Source organism: Bufo gargarizans, chromosome 9 (genome assembly GCF_014858855.1).
Source record: "Bufo gargarizans isolate SCDJY-AF-19 chromosome 9, ASM1485885v1, whole genome shotgun sequence".
NCBI lineage: Eukaryota > Metazoa > Chordata > Amphibia > Anura > Bufonidae > Bufo > Bufo gargarizans.
This window is the reverse complement of record NC_058088.1, coordinates 88,072,394-88,082,627: the sequence shown is the minus strand read 5'-3', so window position 1 is coordinate 88,082,627 and position 10,234 is coordinate 88,072,394. Positions and strand designations below refer to the sequence as shown.

General features: G+C 40.5%; 1 protein-coding gene across 2 annotated transcripts in view; it reads right to left on the bottom strand.

The window, feature by feature from the left end:
• Positions 1-6,603: 6,603 nt before the first annotated feature.
• Positions 6,604-10,234, bottom strand: part of SMARCA1 (SWI/SNF related, matrix associated, actin dependent regulator of chromatin, subfamily a, member 1) — a 177,436-nt gene continuing 173,805 nt past the window's right edge. For both annotated transcript variants that reach the window (XM_044306187.1, XM_044306186.1), the window contains exon 24: positions 6,604-7,000. In XM_044306187.1, the coding sequence (XP_044162122.1) occupies positions 6,932-7,000 (69 nt within the window). In that variant the 3' untranslated portion in view covers positions 6,604-6,931. The remainder of the gene's footprint in view (positions 7,001-10,234) is intronic.

Below are 10,234 nucleotides of genomic sequence, written 5' to 3'. Positions count from 1 at the left end.
GACCGGTATGGATTTAGTGACAGAATTAGACTGGGATATGCACAGTAGCGTGTGTGTGTGAAGTTATTCTGAATGACCCTATGTGCACCTTGAATATTATATACCCTTTTAGGGATAGATTTCAAATAGCTCTGATATAGCAGAAACCACTAAATCTTTAAAATTGCTAAATTGGGAATTGTATTTCAACCCAGAACAAAAAATGTGCTTTGACGGACACTAAATAACTTTCCCAGCCACAACAGGACAGCGGTAACGAGAGATTTAGCGGGATATAAATTTGAGGCCTAGTATTTAGGCGCTGGGTGACCGGTATGGATTTAGTGACAGAATTAGACTGGGATATGCACAGTAGCGTTGTGTGTGAAGTTATTCTGAATGACCCTATGTGCACCTTGAATATTATATACCCTTTTAGGGATAGATTTCAAATAGCTCTGATATAGCAGAAACCACTAAATCTTTAAAATTGCTAAATTGGGAATTGTATTTCAACCCAGAACAAAAAATGTGCTTTGACGGACACTAAATAACTTTCCCAGCCACAACAGGACAGCGGTAACGAGAGATTTAGCGGGATATAAATTTGAGGCCTAGTATTTAGGCGCTGGGTGACCGGTATGGATTTAGTGACAGAATTAGACTGGGATATGGCCAAAAAATAACCACACTATTGCTGGTTAAATGAACTTGGTGACGGGCGCAGCTTGCCCCTGATGTAGTATATGGCCAAAAAATGAACAGACTATTGCTGGTTAAATGCACTTGGTGTCACAGCTTGACCAACCACACTACTGAGGGTTAAATGCACTTGGTGACGGGCGCAGCTTGCCCCTGATGTAGTATATGGCCAAAAAATGAACAGACTATTGCTGGTTAAATGCACTTGGTGTGATAGCTTGACCAACCACACTACTGAGGGTTAAATGCACTTGGTGACGGGCGCAGCTTGCCCCTGATGTAGTATATGGCCAAAAAATGAACAGACTATTGCTGGTTAAATGCACTTGGTGTCACAGCTTGACCAACCACACTACTGAGGGTTAAATGCACTTGGTGACGGGCGCAGCTTGCCCCTGATGTAGTATATGGCCAAAAAATGAACAGACTATTGCTGGTTAAATGCACTTGGTGACGGGCGCAGCTTGCCCCTGATTTAGTATATGGCCAAAAAATGAACAGACTATTGCTGGTTAAATGCACTTGGTGTGATAGCTTGACCAACCACACTACTGAGGGTTAAATGCACTTGGTGACGGGCGCAGCTTGCCCCTGATGTAGTATATGGCCAAAAAATAAACAGACTATTGCTGGTTAAATGCACTTGGTGTGACAGCTTCACCCTGATGTAGGCTTTAGCCAAAAAAAATACGCACCATTGAGGGTTAAATGCACTTGGTGACAGGCGCAGCTTGCCCCTGATGTAGTATATGGCCAAAAAATAAACAGACTATTGCTGGTTAAATGCACTTGGTGTGACAGCTTCACCCTGATGTAGGCTTTAGCCAAAAAACAAACGCACCATTGAGGGTTAAATGCACTTGGTGACAGGCGCAGCTTGCCCCTGATGTAGTATATGGCCAAAAAATAAACAGACTATTGCTGGTTAAATGCACTTGGTGTGACAGCTTCACCCTGATGTAGGCTTTAGCCAAAAAACAACCACACCATTGAGGGTTAAATGCACTTGGTCGCAGCTTGTGCTGGCGCACCACAAGACACAAAATGGCCGCCGATCACCCCAGAAAAATGTGACTGACAAACGGTCTGGGCAGCCTAAAAACAGTGAGCAATTGAGGATCAGCAGCTCAATGATCCACAGCTGCAGATCGATCAGTTAATCAAGTCCTTTGGAGGAGTTAATCTGCCTAATCTCGCCCTACTGTCGCAGCCGCAACCTCTCCCTACGCTAATCAGAGCAGAGTGACGGGCGGCGCTATGTGACTCCAGCTTAAATAGAGGCTGGGTCACATGTCCACACTGAGGAAAGCACCTACTGAAAGTCACCTCCATTGTCCACATATAGAATTTAGATTTTTTTTTTGTTTACCAAATTTAATACGGTAATTATATATATTTTTTTTTACATAGGTAATAACATATTGTTAAAAACAAAAGCAATTCTCTTATTTTCAGCATAATGCAAATACTATCAGAATATAACTGCGTTCCCTATTGAAATTTTTTGCTAAACCACAACTTATTGATTTGTAAAGTGCTGTGGAATATGTTGGCGCTATACAACATTTATTATTATTACTGAAGTGTCTGACAGCATAGTGTTGAGTAATTACATGCTGCTAATTGAATGGTTCTGCTGCCAAGTAATTCCTGAGATTGGACTTCCTACAGTTTCTGGTCATAGCCCTGTTTCATGGCTGCAGTACAGCCCAAACAATACGAAATACTGGCATAAAAAAACAAGACAACTGTGGATGCTGCATGGGGATGAAAGGATTTTCCATATGTATTAAAGGATTTTTCTTTAATGCAGTCTACCTTAACATTGTGACATCTCTTTTAACAATGTTGCAGACAGTGCCAAACTGCCGCAAATGTGTTTGCTTTAAGATCCAGATAATCAGCATACACGTATCACTGGTAAGAGAGCTTTGACTTGTCTTGGCCGTCTCATAGTGCCTGTCTGAGGTATAGTATGCAGTCAACTGCTCTCCACCTGTACATGTACTGAACTTCATGTTCTGTATTCCTCTCCACCTGTACTACATGTACTATCCTGCTCTCTAACTATACATGTACTGTACTAACCTTTACCTGTACTACATGTACTGGACTGCTCTTCACCTGTACATGTACTGTACTAAATGTACTGGACTGCTCTCCACCTGTACATGTACTGAACTACATATACTGTACTGCTCTTCACCTGTACTACATGTACTATCCTGCTCTCCACCTGTACATGTACTGAACTACATATACTGTACTGCTCTTCACCTGTACTACATGTACTATCCTGCTCTCCACCTGTACATGTACTGAACTACATATACTGTACTGCTCTTCACCTGTACTACATGTACTATCCTGCTCTCCACCTGTACATGTACTGAACTAATCTTTACCTGTACTACATGTACTGGACTGCTCTCCACCTGTACATGTACTGTACTAAATGTACTGGACTGCTCTCCACCTGTACATGTACTGAACTACATATACTGTACTGCTCTTCACCTGTACTACATGTACTATCCTGCTCTCTAACTATACATGTACTGTACTAACCTTTACCTGTACTACATGTACTGGACTGCTCTCCACCTGTACATGTACTGTACTAAATGTACTGGACTGCTCTCCACCTGTACATGTACTGAACTACATATACTGTACTGCTCTTCACCTGTACTACATGTACTATCCTGCTCTCCACCTGTACATGTACTGAACTAATCTTTACCTGTACTACATGTACTGGACTGCTCTCCACCTGTACATGTACTGTACTCCTCTCCAACTGTACTGCATGTACTGTACTGCTCTTCACCTGTTCTACATGTACTATCCTGCTCTCTAACTATACATGTACTGTACTAATCTTTACCTGTACTACATGTACTGGACTGCTCTCCACCTGTACATGTACTGTACTCCTCTCCAACTGTACTGCCTGTACTGTACTGCTCTTCACCTGCTCTACATGTACTATCCTGCTATCTAACTATACATGTACTGTACTAATCTTTACCTGTACTACATGTACTGGACTGCTCTCCACCTGTACATGTACTGTACTCCTCTCCAACTGTACTGCATGTACTGTACTTCACCTGTTCTACATGTACTATCCTGCTCTCTAACTATACATGTACTGTACTAATCTTTACCTGTACTACATGTACTGGACTGTTCTCTACCTGTACATGTACTGTACTCCTCTCCAACTGTACTGCATGTACTGTACTGCTCTTCACCCATACTACATGTACTATCCTGCTCTCTAGCTATACATGTACTGTTAAAATCTTTACCTGTACTACATGTACTGGACTGCTCTCCACCTGTACATGTACTGTACTCCTCTCCAACTGTACTGCATGTACTGTACTTCACCTGTTCTACATGTACTATCCTGCTCTCTAACTATACATGTACTGTTAAAATCTTTACCTGTACTACATGTACTGGACTGTTCTCTACCTGTACATGTACTGTACTCCTCTCCAACTGTACTGCATGTACTGTACTGCTCTTCACCCATACTACATGTACTATCCTGCTCTCTAGCTATACATGTACTGTTAAAATCTTTACCTGTACTACATGTACTGGACTGTTCTTCACCTGTACATGTACTGTACTCCTCTCCAACTGTACTGCATGTACTGTACTGCTCTTCACCCATACTACATGTACTATCCTGCTCTCTAGCTATACATGTACTGTTAAAATCTTTACCTGTACTACATGTACTGGACTGCTCTCCACCTGTACATGTACTGTACTCCTATCCAACTGTACTACATGTACTGTACTCCCCTCCACCTGTACTGCTTGTACTGTCCTGCTCTCTACCTGTACTCCCCTACACCTGTACAACATATACTGTACTGCTCTCCACTTGCACTACATGTACTCTGCTGCTCTCTACATGTACAACATGTACTGTACTCCTCTCCACTTGTGCTACATGTTCTGTAATCCTCTCCACCTGTACTATATGTACTGTACTGCTCTCTACCTGTACATGTTTTGTACTCCTTTCCACCTGTATATGTACTGTAGTCCTCTATATCTGTACTGCGTGTACTGTACTGCTCTACACCTGCACTACATGTACTGTCCTGTTCTGCACTTTACTATGTACTGTATGTTCTGTAATCCTTTCCACCTGTACTACATGTACTGTAATCCTCTCCACCTGTACTGCTCCCTACATGTACTTATGTTCTGTACTCCTTTCCTCCTGTACTGTACTCCTCTTCATCTGTACTGTGTATACTGTACTGCCCTACACCTGAACTACATGTACTGTACTGCTCTCTAACTGTACTACATGTATTGCACTTCTCTCCACTTGTACATGTTCTGTACTCCTCTCCACCTGTACTATATGTACTGTACGCCTCTCTACCTGTACATGTACTGTACTGCTCTCTGCCTCTACTACATGTTCTGTACTCCTATCCACCTGTACTACATGTACTGAAATCCTCTCAACCTGGGCTGCATGTACTTTACTGCTGTATTACAAGTACTATACTGCCCTCTAAATGTATAACATGCACTATATTGCTCTCTGCTTGTATTACATGTACTATACTGCCTTCTAGCTGTACTACTCACTACCTGTCCTACTGTACATGTACTGGTGTGTTACAAGTACTATACTACGATCTAACTGTAGAATATGTAAAATATTTCTATCTGCCTGTATTAAATGTGCTATACTGCCTGCATACATGCACTGTACTGCTATGTATCTGTACATGCCATGCACTGCTCTCTACCTGTACATGTACTGCTCTTTACTGTACATGTCCTGTACTGATATTATATCATTTTCCTGCAGCCCTTTCTGACTGATATGTAAATAATTATTTATTGCCAAAGTGAATCTGTCACGACAATATACTGCCGCTTTAAAGGACAGGTCCACTGTATTATTAGACCAAATACCACAATACATATTTTCACCATTATTTGTGTTTAAGACAGAATGCAGCTGACTCATACTTTTAACTTTGTTTTATTCCTGAGTGGAGCTTTCCACCGCCCCCTCACCATCTACTGAAGTCTGCTGTGCACCTGCATGTACGTACCAACTGTCAATGGTGAGAAGCAATGCAGTTAAGAGTCTGCTAAAATCTTAGGCTTTATTTTCCAAATGGCATCATATCTTTCTCCTCTGCTTGGACTTAGGCTCCATTCACACGTCCGCAATTCTGTTCCGGAACGGAATTGCGGACCCATTCATTTCTATGAACGGATCTGGAAATGCGGATCTGCACTTCCGGGTCCACAATTCCGTTCCCGAAAAAAAAAAATAGAACATGTCCTATTCTTGTCCGCAATTGCAGACAAGATTAGGCATTTTCTATTAAGTGTCGGCGATGTGCGGTCTGCAAAATGCGGATGTGTGAATGGACCCTAACAGTACATTGGATCTCTTGATATAAACAGGATCTGCTTTAATCTTCCTTTTTTCTTATTTTGCACTGACATTTGGGGAGCCTTAGAACCAATTACAAATTTTCAATTTACAATTATTGTCTCAACGTACGGTACAATATTTTCAAAGTTACAATGATTATTCCTGGAATTAATACTGTCATTTTAAGGAGTGCTGTACTAATTATAGCACCTGTGAAAATATACTAATGCTGTCGAAATCAAATCTGGGTTAGCAAAAATTTTGTTTTTCCAGTATATTGTTTTACTCAGGCATTTCACAATATACCCGCAATACTACTTCATGAATATACCGAAGCGCATGTATACTGTGACGCATAAGCAGGGAATTCTTACTGTGCTTTCGACCTTTCATTTTACTGTCATGGAATTTGGCAATGGTTTGAACTGTTCGCTATACACTAGTAGTCTTGAGGTCCAACAACATGCGGGAAAAAAAAGCTGAAATAAATCTGATTTTGGTTTTTATTTCAAAGCCACTGCATACAGTATAAAACATACAAAAGCTAAAACCCTCTGCACTTGCTTAAAATAAGGACTGCTGTAATATGAAATGTATGATTTTCACAAAATACGGAAGATGTAAATACTGGGAAGCATAAAATATAATAGTACGTATTTTTAAGGTAGACATTGAAAAATATACACATGTAACTGTAACTGGGAAGTTATGGAAATGCACAACCATTGGGTGTTAACTTCACGTGAGAAATTGTTATACCTTAGGAGTACAGAAATGGCAGTCTTATATCGGTGACACAGCTTTCCTTGAGACTTAAGACCTGGCTTTCTTTGTATCCTTCTTTACAGAGTCTGATGCTGCATCTGCCTTTCTTTTAGCCGCCTAGAAGAAAAGAAAAAAATATATATCATTATGGCTGTGCCCTGAAAACATGTCTATCCATGGCTTTAATGTGTTCCCCTTTGGCAAGCTGACTCTTTTAAACATTACAAACAAATCCCTAACCTATTACCAGAATTACTCCCTTCATGAGGTTGCAAAGATTTATGCAAGTACAAGTCCACATTTGTGAAGATTTTGCCTACGGAAAACAGGTAAGCAGCGAATAAAAAGAATATTGAAAAAAATTTAAAAAACAGAATACTCACCTCCCCTGGTGCTTATGGAGCTCCCTTGCCTGGTCCTATACCAGTTTCAGCTGATGTATCACGTGGGACAAGACATCATCACAGCAGGCTGAGCTGTACAAAGCATGGCATGGGACAAGGCAAAGGAGCCCAGGAATCACCAAGGGAGGTGATTACATAGTTTTTTAATTTAGGACTTGCAGATCTTAGTGTATATCCAAATAAAATCATGTAAACCACATAAAAACCTAATCTTGTGGATTTCATATAGAAAATAGCTTTCCCGTTAAAGTCAATGGGAAATTTGTGCATGAAATGTGCAGAGATCTGCAACATAAATTGATATGACGCGGATCATAAATCCCTGACGACAGTTCAGTATAGGGTTGATCACGAATATTCAAATTTTATCGCAAATATAGGTACTTCGAAAATTCGTGAATATTTCGACTATAGTGATATATATTCGCAATTTCGAATATTCAATTTTTTTTAAATCAGTACACATGATCCCTCCCTGCTTCTAGCTTGTGGGCCAATGAGAAGGATGCAGTATATTTGACTTTAGTGTAGTGTTGTTTGCAAATTTTTGTAATGCAAACTTTTATTGCGAATTTTTCAACTTACAACTATTAGATAAAGAAGATTATAGCACTATATAAGCTAAATTGCTCTATATTCTTTTTTTTTTTCGAATATTTGCTATATTGCTATAACTTTGTTTTTTCGAATATTCATAATATTCTAAAAGAAGAATATATAGCAAATATTCGAAAAAAAACGAATATAGAGCAATTTAGCTAATATAGTGCTATAATCTTCTTTGTCTAATAGTTGTCATTTTTTTCTCATCTGAAGTTCACATTGGAAAAAAATTACAACTATAAAAAGATTATAGCACTATATTAGCTAAATTTCTGTCACGAGGGTGTCGAGAGCCACGCCTGACTCCGTTGTACCCGGGGTCAGGAGGTCGCAGCGGTTGGCTGCACGCTCTATGTCAGATAGGGAAGTTTCCTTATTGTAGCTTTCTGGGTTTGCTTTACAAGCCCTTTTGGCTCACTCAGGGATCCGTAGCTCCTTCTCTCCGCTGTTCCTTGTCCAGCACTCCAAATCCTCCTTATATTCCCCTCTCACACTTCTCTGGTTGCCAGATATAATGTAATGACCGGCAACACACACGGGGAGGAAAACAGGGAAAGCCCTGCCCAAGGGAGAGGGAAAGGTGGTGACCCCTAACTCACCTTGCAGCTGGCACCTGCCTGCCCTGACGTCCCTAGACGGGTTCCTCACCCGTGCGGCGATCACGTGCCTAAACCCTGGCTTTCCCTGAAATGAGCCCTAGATAATGAACGGGCCGGTGGGATCGCTAGTCCTCACCACTGCACTAAGAGGGAAACACCAGGGAGAGGACAGACAAACACAGACAAACACAAACACCCAGGTGGACGGCAACAATGTCCACAAAGGTCCAACAGGGATCCGGAGGGTAGCGTTCTAAGGCAACACTCAGAGAACGCAGCAACACAGCTCCAGTGGGTCAGAATAGATGTCCAGGCAGGAAGCTCTATATCTGGCAACCAGAGAAGTGTGAGAGGGGAATATAAGGAGGATTTGGAGTGCTGGACAAGGAACAGCGGAGAGAAGGAGCTACGGATCCCTGAGTGAGCCAAAAGGGCTTGTAAAGCAAACCCAGAAAGCTACAATAAGGAAACTTCCCTATCTGACATAGAGCGTGCAGCCAACCGCTGCGACCTCCTGACCCCGGGTACAACGGAGTCAGGCGTGGCTCTCGACACCCTCGTGACAATTTCTCTATATTCGTTTTTTTCAAATATTCGCTATATTGCTATATATTCTTGTTTTCGAATATTATGAATATTCGAAAAAAACTAAGTTATAGCAATATAGCGAATATTCGAAAAAAACAAAACGAATATAGAGCAATTTAGCTAATATAGTGCTATAATCTTCTTTGTCTAATAGTTGTAAGTTGAAAAATTCGCAATAAAAGTTCACATTACAAAAATTCGCAAACAACACTACTCCTAAAGTCAAATATACTGCAGCCTTCTCATTGGCCCACAAGCTAGAAGCAGGGAGGGATCATGTGTACTGATAAAAAAAAAATTGAATATTCGAAATTGCGAATATATATCACTATAGTCAAAATATTTGCGAAATTGCTCTATATTAGCTAAATTGCTCTATATTCGTATTTTTTTAATATTCGCTATAAAAATTTGCATTACGGAAATTTGCATATTACACGATCATTACCTTGCCGATTTTTCGAGTAAAAAAATCGTAGAATATAACGAATATTCGAATTTGCAAATATTCAACGAATATTCTACCAAATATTCACGAAATATTGCAAATTCGAATATGACACCTGCCGCTCATCACTAGTTCAGTATGCATTGAAATGTTCCACAACATAAACAGTACATGATATTTTGAAAATGCCATTGATTTTTAAAGGAGTTGTGCTACTAATATAAATGCATCCAGCTAAATGCCACCATCTATCAGAACTGCCTTATTCTACAGATATAAGCCTACCACTGCACCCTGTGGCAAAGCAGTTCTGATTCTCAGTAGCTGTTGGTTAAGTCCCGTAGTGGAGCCTTATAAAACAGGACGCACATGCTCACAGCGCTTCTTTTCCTTCCCTTCAATAATCACTCCTCTATATGCAGTGTAAGTTACATTGAATGGATGGACAGACAGATAGGTAATAGACATGCAGAAGGATGAATTTTGCTGTAACAAATCATGGACAAACGGTGTCTGTTATATATCCAGTTACACAGAGCATTTTGAATATGTGGCGGTACAAAATGAACTTGTTAGTGTCACATATCCTGCTGAAGTCAGGACACATCTAACTGCCTTAAGGCATGATGGGACAGCAGTCAAAATGACTAACCAGGAAGTAGGATTCAAGCATGGGGGAAAAAGAAAACTGCAAATGAGGTAAATTTGA